The following is a 14,599-nucleotide window of genomic DNA, read 5'->3' on the forward strand; positions in this document are numbered from 1 at the left end:
AGTCAGAGGGCGTGAACATGGGAGTGAAGGACTGGAGTGTTAATGTGGGGGGGGAAACTGGAAGACTGACAGGGAAAAGCTTTTAGATTCTCAACACAGGACACTTTTGTTGTTATTGTGGTTTAGTAACATTACCGTTTACAGCTGCTATGATATACAATCCAGAAGGGAGAGAGTGTGTGTGTGTGTGTGTGTTACAGTTGCACAATAAACATGTAGATGTTCTTCTGGAGTCACAGCAGTTTCTCATTGAGGAACAGGACAGATTCTTTAGATGCCAGATTTATCTGATCATTACACATTATCAGGACAGGCATTTTTGTTGGTTCCCCTCTGCAGAAGTATTTGCTGTTTAAGAGGAACTTGAGGCTCAGCAGTTAAGACCCTCAACCACTCTGTGTTCAGTGTCACTTTACCTGAAAATAATCCTACTTTCAGGTTGGAGAAAAGTGTCTCACACTGCAGTAGCATTTCATTCAAAGGTAGAAATGCATCTCTTGATCCTACTTACTGTACTACACTATCTGCACGGTTCCTGGTGTTTGTGTGTGTGTGTCTGTGTGTGTGCGTGTGTGTTACCATACCTGAGGGTGTGGCTGTACCTGTCTGTGTCGGTGTGTGTAAACAACAGTCATGCCTTTGTTCAGACCTACCTCTTATTTTGTTTGAGTAGGTTAGGTTAGGTGAACAAAAGAGCTTCCTGGTCAAGCCCCAGGGCACAGAAGTTGCACATAGCACATGAAAAAATATGGCTATGTTTATTAGGTCAAATCAGTAGTTAATTTTTAAGCAGGTTGGGCAATGAAGGTAGGTTTAGTTACAGCCTTGTATTACTTTAGCACATGCGCAGTGTCTAAGCCCATAATGTTCATAAACTGTTACTAAGCCTCTGTGTTGTGAAACAATGAGTTTTACTATTACTAAATAATTTTAGTGGCAAATATAAACACACAAAATTGTGGCCACTGTGTTGAGAATAACATCTGATTAAATAATAAAAATCAAAGATTACTCAGATATTAAAATTCAAAATAACTTAGATTTTTTGATAATAGTAAAAAAAAAAAAAAACAGATTAAGTATAATACTGTAACAGGGAGGTTTTTGTCACAATCTTTCTTACAGCTGCTCGAGTTTCACAGAATGCTGGTTGTTATGGCACCATACATATGTATAAGTGGTGGTGTTGTTTTTTTAATAATTTAATAAATGTACATGTTAGGAGTGAATAGAATATTAGGTAAGCAAACTTGCTTTAACTTTACAGTTTAAACTTCAGTATATACAGGTATAGAAATCCTCTCCAGTAATTCACACAGATGGCAGAATGTGGTTTGGCTGTAAGTCCATAAAATTGTAGTCGTGATATAAAGTATTTTCAAGACAGAGACAGAAGAAAGAGCTGAATATACCATAAGTATGTAATCTTTTATTACAAGCTCCATAAGGTCAATAAAACCAAGATAATCTTCAGACAACAAAAGCGTAATATTTCACATCTCTTGTTGGTGTCAATGGTTAACTTACACTCTTTTGAGCTAGATGGGAAGCTCTCATGGTTCCACTTGTCCTGAATTGCTTGCGTGCGTCAATGAGATATTTCAAATTGTTTTCCCGTAAAGTTATTGGCTGAAGCCACCGTGTGTGCTTGCCAGTTTGCCAATCAGCTGCCAGAATTCCTGAAATGTCAGTTCCCCGTCATTGTTCTCGTCCAGTGAGCTCATGAGACGGTCGATAACTGCAGGATCACCGGCATTCTGCAAGTTTCAGAAAGAAAAGAGGCATTTTTGGAAAGTTAATCAACAAGAGGGTTATAATTATGCAATGCTGTAGATTCCTGCATTTATAAAGACACTGTATCATTTTCCTGCCTGTGCATTGATGTTAATTGCTATGTTGAAGTCAACATGAAGGCTTTTTACCTTCCTCCACTAAGCTGATGCACCGAGCTACGGTTTAAAACACAAAACTCACTAATGTTGGGCTTCCTCTGGCTATTAAGCACCGCCTGTTATATACTGGAGCTTGTGGAATAAATGATTAGTACTAAAAGAAGAACTACATCTGACCTTGACAAGGTTCGGTAGTTGAGATGCCACAAGGGTCTGGAATTCCTCTTTGCTCAGGGTGTGTGAGCTGCCATCTTTAGCAGCAAACGTCTTGAACTGGGCCACGAGGATATTAATGGCAGACTCCATGTCTAACTGGAATAGGGGTTTTACACTACACAAAGCAACGATAATACAAACACAAGAGTTAATAAGAGTTACTGTCACAATTAATACCCAAAGCCAATGCAAAAAAATAAATCAGTTGCTGTTCATTTAAAAAAAATGTTCGAATTGGTTTGCAGAAAAAAATCAGTTAGCTATAGGCACGTTCTTAACAACACAGATTCAGTATGATCAATTAGTAAACAAGGAATAAAAAAGAATCTTCATTTCAGTTTCATTAAATAACATCAGCAGAAAATATCCTTAAAGAGTTGGAAAAGTGAGAGAGAAGTAAGAAGTAAAAAGAGTTTTTTTTTTTTACCTGGGCAGCTGTGTATTGTAGCAGAAGCAAGCAAATTACTGTTTAAGTCCATTTTCAGCTCCACTTTTATTCCCTTCATCCTAAAGCACAGCTCAGCGGAAAACAAGCTTTTTCCCCCAAACAAAACTCAGATTCCACAAACGGTGAAGCTGCTTTAATCTGCTGTACAGATCTTTCCATTGCAAATAAAAACACACAATTGGTTTCCATGGTGACACTCTTTTAATGTGCAGATTATAAACACATTTAGACCAGAAGCAGATTATAAGCATTGAATACAATAAAATATTGGCTTAGATGCAATGATGAAAAAAAATCTAATCTAAAGAAGTATATTTTTAATAATTTATTGAAATATAATTTTTTTTGTATTGTTATTTAAAAGCACTCTATAAACTATAATGTATTAGATTTTTTATTAATTTATTGTCGAGGCCAGCCACTGGATGATCATAAATGAATTTCAGACATGAAGGAGGTTACTGATGAAATGAGTGCTCAACTGTAGTGTACTAACACGGTCTGATTCTTAACCAAATCTGGCTTTAAAAAGTCCAACTTTAATAAATAATCATTTATTAAAAGACTGGAGAACAAATTTAATACAGTGGGTATTTTCTTCACCTAACTAGACTCCAATTAAATTGAAAAACTAATTATCAAGGTATCTTTAACTCCATTGTTTAATTGAAATCATCCCAACAATCTCCCAACAATCTTCTGTACCTTACAATACACAAAGCTGGTGATGTACGTAAGTAAGATGAAGCACAGATAACTGACTTCTTAAAATTGTTCAGATTTAAACATAATAATGGGCATCAGTTAAAAGTGCTGGCATGCAAAGTAATAATTAAAGTTTAACAACAACGTTCAGAAAGTTCCAACGCATCTGATGACAAGGTCATATATACACAGGACAGAAACCAGTCTGACAATCGAGCAGTTAGAATGAGTGTGAACAGGTACAGAGAAGTTGCCCAAAGTAAATGAACACACACACACCCACACACACACACACACACACACACACACACATTACTTCATGTTCCTGGGCAGATGAACACAGTCACTAATGAGGAGCAACAGAATCGTTGTGTCCTGAAGATGATTTGATTTTACAGCAAAATGCAATGTTACCATTAAAGTAACTACTGTTTTACACAGTAAGCAAGAACCAGGTGTGTAAGTGTTGAAGAACAGAGGTAGAGTGTGACCTGAAAGACTTCAGAAACAAACCTCTTACTAACACTAACACTACAAGCACACTGCAGTTAGGACTTGTAGCTTTTTTTTTTTTTTTTTTTTTTTGGGGGGGGGGGGGGGGGGACTCAGCACGTCTGGGACTTGATGCTCTATGCAGCAAACTGCCATAGCGCCTCCCTCTCGAACTCTTCCATCTCCTCCTCCAGCACATCATCATCCACAAGAACATCTGCCAGGTCCTCCAGGATGTCAGCCACATTTTCTGCAAACTCACTGAAGACCATTCTGTCATGGCTGAAGACATCACCATGGAAAAACTGGGCAACAAGATGATGGAAAGCTTCCTTATTCTCCACACTGAGCCCTTGCAGTTTGTTCAGGTAGATATCCAGAAGGCCCTGAAAATCAGAGAGCTTAACCTGAACAAGGCCTTCTTCTTCAGTGCAGCCTGACACATCATGGCAGTGTTCAGGAGGATTTTGTTTTCTCCTGAGCTTCTTCTCTTGAACTTTCCAGAAGTCTTTTGAAGATTCATGGTTCTGGGGCAGTTTATGATCCTGCTTATACCTGTGGCCAGGCTTGGCTTGCCAAGACCTCTCTTGCTTCCTCCTTTCCCTCTCTAGCTTCCTCTCAGTCTTCTTATGCGCCCACTCGTCATGGTACTTCTTTAAGACCTCTTTGTGCTTTTGGATACCGTCACCCCACTCATTTTTCCTATTTTCTCCTCCTTTGTGCTTCCTCCTCCACTCATCTTTCTTGCCTATGCGGTCCACCTGTTCTGATAACCTCTGCTGCATCTCAGCCAGTCTTTCTCGTAACCTTGTCTTGGGCCAGACCTGTTTTTTCATTCCTTCCAACCGTGTTTTACTCTGTTCCAAGAGAATCTTCTGTCTCTTGAGCTCTTCTTTTTTTCCCCACTGTCTACCAGGCCCTGCTAGACTTTGACCTTCAAAACCAGGAGAAGGTTCCTCACCTAAGAGACAGGTCAAAATATGTAAAAATGCAATGCTTATGACATAACATAGAGTCAATAAAATAATACAAGCACACACCAGTATATATTATTATCAGTATATATATTTCATTCCTTCCTACACAATGATTATTTAAATGAACTCTCAATCCATTAAAACACATCCATATATTCAGTCCATTTATTAAAGATATTAATTAAAATTTAACTGAATGAAGTGGACTTTAGAGCTATCTAAAGATAGATAAATCTAGATAATCTAGATAAACCAAATAATGGCTACCTTTTCAAATTTAAAATCAATAAAATTTTTATTTTGTTCATTCAGTTAATGTAATTCAGGGTGTAAAATAGACCTAAAAGCTCTTTTATTATATATACACCAACATTACAACCCTAACACTGTCAGAATGTTTTCTTCCTGAGTTTTTATTTTTAACTGAATGCACAGTGGATATAAAAATCTACACAACCCTCTTCCAAAGGTGTTTGGATCAGCAACACCATTAAATCCACCTATGTAATATTGTGTTGTTGTAACCAGGCCTCCCTCTTCCATTGCTCCATGGTCCAGTTCTGACACTCATGTCATTGTCTTTGGTGGTGTACAGGAGTCAGCATGGTCACTCTGATCGTGCTGCACAAGCTGTGATACTCTGTGTGGTCTGACTATATAATACATATAAAATATCCCCCATGACACAAGACACTGTAACAACATAAGGAATGTTATTCACTTCACCAGGCTTTAATGTTATGGCTGAATATTGTAACAGGTTTAGTTACTGATTTTAATTTATATAGAACAAAAGGATCTGTTTATTCCCTGGCTTATACCAATTTATTCCTGGTGGATGTGGAGAAGCTAGTAACAGATGTAAATATTGGACCAGATCCAGAGAAAGTTTCTGTTTAAAATCTAAAACCGAAACAATGGTCATTGGCCAAATATGTATGGGAAAAGACAAGGTGGAGGTCGAGGAATTCCTTCTTCAGTAAACACATAATCCTGGTGAGGGATGAGTTTCCTGGAACACTGGGTGTGAGACAGCACTGCATGGGCTGCCAGACTGTTGTAAGGCACCATGCAGACAGTCAGTCGAATCCCTGGTCACATCTCAGAGCAATTTAATGTAGCCAATGTATTTAACTTTTAAGAGCTCGTATAATCCCAAATGAAACCATGTGAAGACAGAAATTCTTCATTCTTCATCAGAAACTCAAGCTCAGGATTGACTGTATATCCTGACCTTGAGTAAACAATTTTAAAGTGATTGCTGCTTGCTTTTAGCTTCCGTTTACAAAATGCAAAGCCTTATTAAAGAAATGTCATTATCTTTAAAACAAACTAGTTAAAAAGATGAAATTTGAGAACAGCTGTGTTGTACCTGTGAGCTGGCTGAGCTCAGAAACCCTAGCTTTAAGTGCCTCTAACTCTTCTTTCAGGCTTGGCAATGCAGTCAACTCTTCCATCATCCTAGCGTGTTCTTCATCTGTGATTCCTCTCTCTGCAGCTGCCATCATCGCCCTGTCCAATTCCTCTTTTTGTTTCTGGGAAGTTGCAGATAGTTTATTATTACATACGTATAAAAGTATCATTATATAAAATGATGTTGAAATAACCTACGCATTGAAGCTACATAAAAAACTGATCCAGATGAGAATGAACCTTAACACAACAAGTCTGTTATTCCAACCTGTATCTGGGCCTCCAGTATGGAAATCTGCTTGTTTTCTTCAACAAGTTTTTCAAGAACTTCCTGGGGTGGAACAGATTGGTAGACTGATTAGAAAAACCTGCAAAAGATGCATTTTCCACACAAAGAGCCAACAATAAGACAAATCATCTAAGAAATGTGGCTCCTTTTTGATAATGTGACAAACATAGGAAGGTAGAACAGATGAAGTAGTACGTAGAAAAAATTCAACCTGGTCACTTAACTCTGACCCATCAAAGTCATCTGGGTGGAGAGAGAGAAAGAGAGAGAGAGAGAGAGAGAGAGAGAGAGAGAGAGAGAGAGAGAGAGAGAGAGAGGGTAAGAACAGAGAAATTAATTAGAATCAAGTTGCATAAAAAGTTGAATGTAAGTAAAGTGCCACAGAATTCCAGTGCTTTGCTTCATCAAATAAAAAGGTTTGTAGCACTGATACTCATCATTAATCCTAACTGACACAGCTAACAGTTGTTTAAACAACAATTATGTAAGTGCATACAACTGTTTTCCAAAAGTTGGTTCAACATGCTCTCACACAAGGCAATGACACCATACAATTGTGTACAGCGTCATGTATATCAGTTACACAGTTCACAAAACACAGCATCATGGTTATAATGACGGTTAGGAGAGACGCAATGTGAGCACCCGATGTTATTCAGTCAGACTAAGCATACAGGTTTTTGGTAGAAGTGTCCCTCTGTCTCTGAACTAGGTCCAAGTTTGTATTTTCCTTCAGCAGAGGTCATAGGAATGGTTAGATGTGTTAAAGTGGTCCTAAATCAGCTCTAAAGGGAGACCTCTACCTGCACACAGTGCACAAGCTTACACTGCCATCTAGCTGTACCTACCACCGGCTCGGTCAAATGTGATACCTGGAGACGCAACACAAGATAAAGCAACACCCGGAAATTTACAGATTATTTCTAAAATCATAGAATCTGGAAAAAGATGTACATGGTCTTGACTGGTATTTGAAAATATTCATAACATAACTGCAGAACTCACAAGAGAAAAAAAAGGAGCCGAGACACAACAGTGCCAGAGCTCCAATGATCAGGTGGCTCAGCGAAAAGCCAAGTTTCTCCTCTTTCCTGTCTGGAAGCTTAAATTCGGTTTCCTCCACATCTTCCTCATCTGAGCTCTGTCTCAGTTCCTCAAGAGAGCGTAGACGTCTCTGTCGTAGTCCTCTGTCCTCTTCTCGATGCTCAATCGGCAAATCGGCACCAAGGGATTCTTAACAAAACAGGATGAAATAAGAGCCTAAAAATGACAGTGATGGGAATGTGGTAGTGAGGAAGAAGAAAGTCAGACTAAAAGCACAGTACCTGCCTCCCTTGCAACATGTATGGATTTATGTTCCTCTCTGTCAGTTTGAAGCTCTTTCTCTTCCAAGACAGAGGAAGCAGGGGATTCTGGGTAAGGACTCTCAGCTGCAATGCTAACATTCATTTTTGAAGACAAACTAGATGATAAAATTTCAGGGCAGGAGCTAACCCCAGTGTGGACATCTAACACAGGGACTGCAGAGCCATGACCAACACCAGATAAAGGGCTTACATCTGCAGTATTATCAGAGAAAGAAGACTCGGGGAGAACAGGGGAGGGGCTAATTTCAGCTGTAGGTTCTGACACAGGACCAATTTCAGCATTAGGTTCTGACACAGGACCAACTTCAGCTGTAGGTTCTGACACAGGACCAATTTCAGCTGTAGGTTCTGACACAGGACTAATTTTATCCACAAATTCAGGTACTGCTTCAGCTCCAACTTCAGGGAGTGGACAGTGTTTGGCTAAGAAATCAAAGGTAGGATGCACATCAGATAAAGACTCTTCATAGGATGTTTCAAGGAAAGGTTCCTGTGAAAGAAAGAGGGATGACTCAGTAGCTAAGCTAAAGGGAACTGCTCCAAGCAGATCATTGTCTGGTGGAGAGGTTGTTATCGTAGCATGGATGACTGGTGCACAAATCTCAGAATCAGCCTCAATGCTTAGACCAGACTCTGCTCCCTCTTCAAATAACTCTGGGGATGTTTCTTGGCAAACCTGCAAATAAATTTCACATGATTTCAAATGTCTGTTATCTGCTTTACAAATGTACTATTTGGGTTTAAATACATAAAAGACTTTTTAATTCTTTTATAATAATATCAGCATTCATATCTTAAGCAGTTATTTGCTGTGTTGTTTACTTCTGTATAAGTTCTGTGCTTTGTTGTAAAATATGAATTTTATCTGATGTTATTTTGCACTAATCAGACCTCAGCTCTACATCTACATGTAGATACAACAAGTTCCCTTTGATTCAGGACAGAGATGTGAACAGAACAGAAAATTAACAGAGATAAGAAACGAAATTTGACTCAAATCACAATATGTAAATGATTACTATAGGTTTTTAAGTGTAGGTTCACAGATAATGGATACATTGCAAGGTTTAATATGATCGCTAGAAATAACCTGGTGGCCCTCTTCTGACAAGATGGTCTCCAGTGCAGCTTCACTATCACTCTGTTTCACCTCAAAGGCACTTCCTGTGATAAATAGAGGTGTAAAACACAGATTATATTCATACGTCTATTCATTTAATCTAACTGTGTTTAATAAGATGACATGCAGGTGCTGGATTGATAAGATAACCTGCAACTTCCTCTGAAAGGCTTGGTACATCACCAATACTCTCTGTTCCATCATCTACTGGTCCAGCAGTGTCAATGGCAGCTTCCTGAAATAAATAAATGCTTCTCTGAATTTTCACAATACAGCATGTTAGCCTCTCTCAGTTTCTACATTAGTCCTAAACCAATGCACTACACATAAAAATATGAAGACATAAATGTTATAGATTGTAGTTAAAGACGGAGGTAATCTAAGGATGTTTTTTTGTTTATTTGTTTTTGTATCATTTTGTGTAAACTGACTGCTGCATGTGAAAATCCCACAAGATCAGAAGTTTCTGAAATACTCAAACCAGAGTGTCTGAAACCAACAACCAGTCCATGCTTTAAGAAAAAAGATGATTACTGTGAACACTAACTGCAGCTCTTCACCTGTATTTGCATGATTTTATTCATTGTACGGCTACATGATTGGCTGATTAGTTAACTGTATGAGTGAGGGTGTTATATGGACATAGCTAAAATCATCTGTACAAGTCTAAACTTATTCAGCTGTAAAGAACTAATATACAACTTAGAACTGGAACACAGAGTGGGAAATAGATTCATATTTCTCCATTTTGCAACTAGTGAAAATTGTCTATTACAAGATTACAGAAAAATAATTCCAATTTTTTACAATTAAACATTCCAGCTCTTTGGCCTCGACACCGCTGAGGATGTTTCGAGCTCAGCGCTGGCTTCAAAATATTTTTAATCAAATACATTGTTTTGAGCCTAAAGTTGTATTGTGATTCCTAACAGCTCGAATTACTAATTGTAAATCTTGACAGTGAAAGAAACCATGTTGTTCTTTAAGAACATGGTATTCTTTAACATTCATAACTCATTTATAGGCTCAGTCCTGGGGCACCAAACATCCCCATTCATGTCTTGTTCTGGCTGCCTTTTAGATTTTAACTGAATATTAACAAATATTTAACTGCAATTACTGATTTAACTGTATTTTTGTTGTGGTCTGATGACATAAGAATGAAAGTAATGTAATAATTTCCACACCCTATAACAACAACCATGAATCAACATCTATAAGATGTTCTGTGCACAAATAACGATTAAAATATGTTGCTGTATGATTTGATTATGTCCTTTAATTGTTTTTATCTAATATTTAATTGCGATTAGATCAAATAAACAGGATCAAATGAAGAAAGTGCAGTTTGATAATAAGTGATTAGTTAGAACATGTTTAACTAAAACAAGCATCTAAAGGTCTAAAAGTGTAAGAAGAAGAAATTTTTTAACCAAATGTGTCCCATTCTTTTATATAATATCTTCCTTAATAAAAGTAATGATGTGTGTTGTGTCCTTGCCTCAGGAGAGAGGAGGGTCCAGCTGTTACTGGATGACCCACTGCTGCTGCTGCTGTTATCTGACATCACTTCAGTGTGACTGACTCAGCAGCTGCAAAATATCAACATTAACATGGACTTAAACGCTGCACACAGATAAAAATTCTAAATTTCGGAAAGAAAAAAAAAACAAGCATTTCTCCTCAACCTCCGAGTTCAGCGGTGACGTCAGACCAGCTGACGCATGTAAACACACGAGCACAGAAAATCCTATAAGGATGTTCCTACTTCCCACTTTCCACAAAAGTCGAATGCAGCAATAGTACTGCACATGAACACGACGTCACTTACCGAGGAAACGAGTTTAGCATTCTGGGATACAATGACACGCAGATTAGCATAATAATAAAAGCAGCGTTATGAAAAAAGAAACATTCAGACAGTTTCACTTGTGTATCCCAATGTCTCACTATAGATCTGTACCCCAACACTATACTGTCTCACTATAGATCTGTATCCCTACACTATACTGTCTCACTATAGATCTGTATCCCTACACTATACTGTCTCACTATAGATCTGTATCCCAACACTATACTGTCTCACTATACATCTGTATCCCAACACTATACAGTCTCACTATACATCTGTACCCCAACACTATACAGTCTCACTATAGATCTGTATACCAACACTATACTGTCTCACTATAGATCTGTATCCCAACACTATACTGTCTCACTATAGATCTGTATCCCAACACTATACTGTCTCACTATAGATCTGTATCCCAACACTACTGTCTCACTATAGATCTGTATCCCAACACTATACTGTCTCACTATACATCTGTATCCCAACACTATACTGTCTCACTATAGATCTGTATCCCAAAACTATACTGTCTCACTATACATCTGTATACCAACACTATACTGTCTCACTGTACATCTGTATCCCAACACTATACTGTCTCACTATAGATCTGTATCCCAACACTATACAGTCTCACTATAGATCTGTATCCCAACACTATACTGTCTCACTATAGATCTGTATCCCAAAACTATACTGTCTCACTATACATCTGTATACCAACACTATACTGTCTCACTGTACATCTGTATCCCAACACTATACTGTCTCACTATAGATCTGTATCCCAACACTATACAGTCTCACTATACATCTGTACCCCAACACTATACTGTCTCACTATACATCTGTATCCTAACACTATACTGTCTCACTGTATCCCAACACTATACAGTCTCACTATACATCTGTACCCCAACACTATACTGTCTCACTATAGATCTGTATCCCAACACTATACAGTCTCACTATAGATCTGTATCCCTACACTATACTGTCTCACTGTACATCTGTATCCCAACACTATACTGTCTCACTATAGATCTGTATCCCAACACTATACTGTCTCACTATAGATCTGTATCCCAACACTATACAGTCTCACTATACATCTGTACCCCAACACTATACTGTCTCACTATACATCTGTATCCTAACACTATACTGTCTCACTGTATCCCAACACTATACTGTCTCACTATACATCTGTACCCCAACACTATACTGTCTCACTATACATCTGTATCCTAACACTATACTGTCTCACTGTATCCCAACACTATACAGTCTCACTATACATCTGTATCCCAACACTATACTGTCTCACTATAGATCTGTGTCCCAACACTATACAGTCTCACTATACATCTGTACCCCAACACTATACTGTCTCACTATACATCTGTATCCCAACACTATACTGTCTCACTGTATCCCAACACTATACAGTCTCACTACAGATCTGTATCCGAACACTATACTGTCTCACTATAGATCTGTATCCCAACACTATACTGTCTCACTATACATCTGTATCCCAACACTATACTCACTATAGATCTGTATCCCAACACTATACTGTCTCACTATACATCTGTATCCCAACACTATACTGTCTCACTATAGATCTGAATCCCAACAATATACTGTCTCACTATAGATCTGTATCCCAACACTATACTGTCTCACTAGAGATCTGTATCCCAACACTATACTGTCTCACTATAGATCTGTATCCCAACACTGTACTGTCTCACTATACATCTGTATCCCAACACTATACCGTCTCACTATAGATCTGTATCCCAACACTATACTGTCTCACTATACATCTGTATCCCAACACTATACTGTCTCACTATAGATCTGTATCCCAATGTCTCACTATACATCTGTATCCCAACACTATACAGTCTCACTATAGATCTGTATCCCTACACTATACTGTCTCACTATAGATCTGTATCCCAACACTATACTGTCTCACTATACATCTGCACCCCAACACTATACTGTATCACTATAGATCTGTATCCCAACACTATACTGTCTCACTATACATCTGTATCCCAACACTATACTGTCTCACTATACATCTGTATCCCAACACTATACTGTCTCACTATACATCTGTATCACAACACTATACTGTATCACTATAGATCTGTATCCCAACACTATACTGTCTCACTATACATCTGTACCCCAACACTATACATCTGTATCACAACACTATACTGTATCACTATAGATCTGTATCCCAACACTATACGGTCTCACTATACATCTGTATCCCAACACTATACTGTCTCACTATACATCTGTATCCCAACACTATACTGTATCACTATAGATCTGTATCCCAACACTATACTGTCTCACTATACATCTGTACCCCAACACTATACTGTCTCACTATAGATCTGTATCCCAACACTATACTGTCTCACTATACATCTGTATACCAACACTATACTGTATCACTATACATCTGTATCCCAACACTACAGTCTCACTATAAATCTGTATTCCAAAACTATACAGTCTCACTATACATCTGTATCCCAACACTATACAGTCTCACTATAGATCTGTATCCCAGCACTATACTGTCTCACTATACATCTGTACCCCAACACTATACAGTATCACTATAGATCTGTATCCCAACACTATACTGTCTCACTATACATCTGTATCCCAACACTATACAGTATCACTATAGATCTGTATCCCAACACTATACTGTCTCACTATACATCTGTATCCCAACACTATACTGTCTCACTATACATCTGTATCCCAACACTATACAGTATCACTATAGATCTGTATCCCAACACTATACTGTCTCACTATACATCTGTATCCCAACACTATACTGTCTCACTATACATCTGTATCCCAACACTATACTGTCTCACTATAGATCTGTATCCCAACACTATACTGTCTCACTATACATCTGTATCCCAACACTATACTGTCTCACTATACATCTGTATCCCAACACTATACTGTCTCACTATACATCTGTATCCCAACGCTATACTGTCTCACTATACAGACACGACACACAAAATGAAGGCTTCTGGGCGGCTCGTTGTGGACTGTAGCTCATTCCAGTCCTTAAATGATCATACCGTATTTATAAAATGCAAATGCCGAATCCTTCTCTCTTAGTTTCTCTTTGCTTCAATGATTTTGATGCGTTTATGTGTCCAAAGTTGGGAACTTCGGGAATTCCGAGTTCCGTTCCGCATACAGCCGCATAGTGTCCAGTGACGTCAGAAGGAATCAGCCAATCAGGTCGTTTATACAGCCTGGTGCTCCTGTTGATGGACAGTTACAGGTGAGAGACAGTGTATGAGCTCTTCTGGTCTATCGCACACTAGAAAGTGGCATCACAACATGTGTGTGTGTGTCCTATATATACACAGGGATTGGGACACGTCCTCCAGCTCTGAACTGACACGTCTGCATAGCAAAGGGCTATATTTGTTGGGGTTTCCCATGTGGACTGTCTCAAGCTAATAATATTAGTCTGATATTACATCAGTGGGACAAAAAACAAGTTAGATTTTCTTCCTCTCTGTAATAATAAAACAAAATGACTATAGGATGTGCAGTGAAGACAGAAAAACTTCAGTGCAACCAAATGAGTGTGTACAGAATGTGTGTACAGAATAAGGCATAACTTCTCCTTCTATAGGCAAATCTGAAATATTAGTTGGTATTGTAGTTTATGTTAGAGGTTTATAATGATTAACACCAAATACTGCTTTTTCAAAACAAAAATAAATTTTTTTGAAAAATGGATCAAAG

General features: G+C 38.2%; 2 protein-coding genes across 3 annotated transcripts; both read right to left on the reverse strand.

Annotated features, from left to right (window-relative positions):
- Positions 1–1,409: 1,409 nt before the first annotated feature.
- s100a11 (S100 calcium binding protein A11) lies at positions 1,410–2,680 on the reverse strand. Its single transcript, XM_060865912.1, has 3 exons — positions 2,536–2,680; positions 2,070–2,223; positions 1,410–1,757 (listed from the first exon to the last, which is right to left on the reverse strand). Exons 2-3 carry the CDS (start codon positions 2,196–2,198, stop codon positions 1,623–1,625), a joined length of 264 nt encoding a protein of 87 aa, XP_060721895.1. The 5' UTR covers positions 2,199–2,223; positions 2,536–2,680; the 3' UTR covers positions 1,410–1,622.
- A 1,172-nt stretch (positions 2,681–3,852) lies between these two features.
- pbxip1a (pre-B-cell leukemia homeobox interacting protein 1a) lies at positions 3,853–14,130 on the reverse strand. Of its 2 annotated transcripts, XM_060865909.1 has the most exons (11): positions 13,918–14,130; positions 10,421–10,511; positions 9,070–9,154; positions 8,890–8,963; positions 7,758–8,475; positions 7,438–7,665; positions 7,281–7,304; positions 6,644–6,675; positions 6,412–6,474; positions 6,103–6,265; positions 3,853–4,714 (listed from the first exon to the last, which is right to left on the reverse strand). In XM_060865909.1, the coding sequence occupies exons 2-11, from the start codon at positions 10,484–10,486 to the stop codon at positions 3,891–3,893; spliced, it is 2,277 nt and encodes a 758-aa protein (XP_060721892.1). In that variant the 5' UTR covers positions 10,487–10,511; positions 13,918–14,130; the 3' UTR covers positions 3,853–3,890. The 2 variants fall into 2 exon arrangements, with proteins under 2 accessions (XP_060721892.1, XP_060721894.1); XM_060865911.1 differs by lacking the exon at positions 7,281–7,304.
- Between the last annotated feature and the right edge of the window lie 469 nt (positions 14,131–14,599).

This window comes from Tachysurus vachellii, chromosome 3 (genome assembly GCF_030014155.1).
Source record: "Tachysurus vachellii isolate PV-2020 chromosome 3, HZAU_Pvac_v1, whole genome shotgun sequence".
NCBI lineage: Eukaryota > Metazoa > Chordata > Actinopteri > Siluriformes > Bagridae > Tachysurus > Tachysurus vachellii.

Coding starts and splice junctions, on each gene's coding strand:
- pbxip1a (XM_060865909.1), bottom strand. CDS start 10,486: ATGTCAGATAACAGCAGCAGCAGCAGTGGGTCATCCAGTAACAGCTGG. Junction 6,676..7,280: donor CACATTTGACCGAGCCGGTG/GTAGGTACAGCT, acceptor CTCTCCACCCAG/ATGACTTTGATGGGTCAGAG. Junction 6,266..6,411: donor TACTGGAGGCCCAGATACAG/GTTGGAATAACA, acceptor GCAACTTCCCAG/AAACAAAAAGAGGAATTGGA.
- s100a11 (XM_060865912.1), bottom strand. CDS start 2,198: ATGGAGTCTGCCATTAATATCCTCGTGGCCCAGTTCAAGACGTTTGCT. Junction 1,758..2,069: donor AACTACCGAACCTTGTCAAG/GTCAGATGTAGT, acceptor TGAAACTTGCAG/AATGCCGGTGATCCTGCAGT.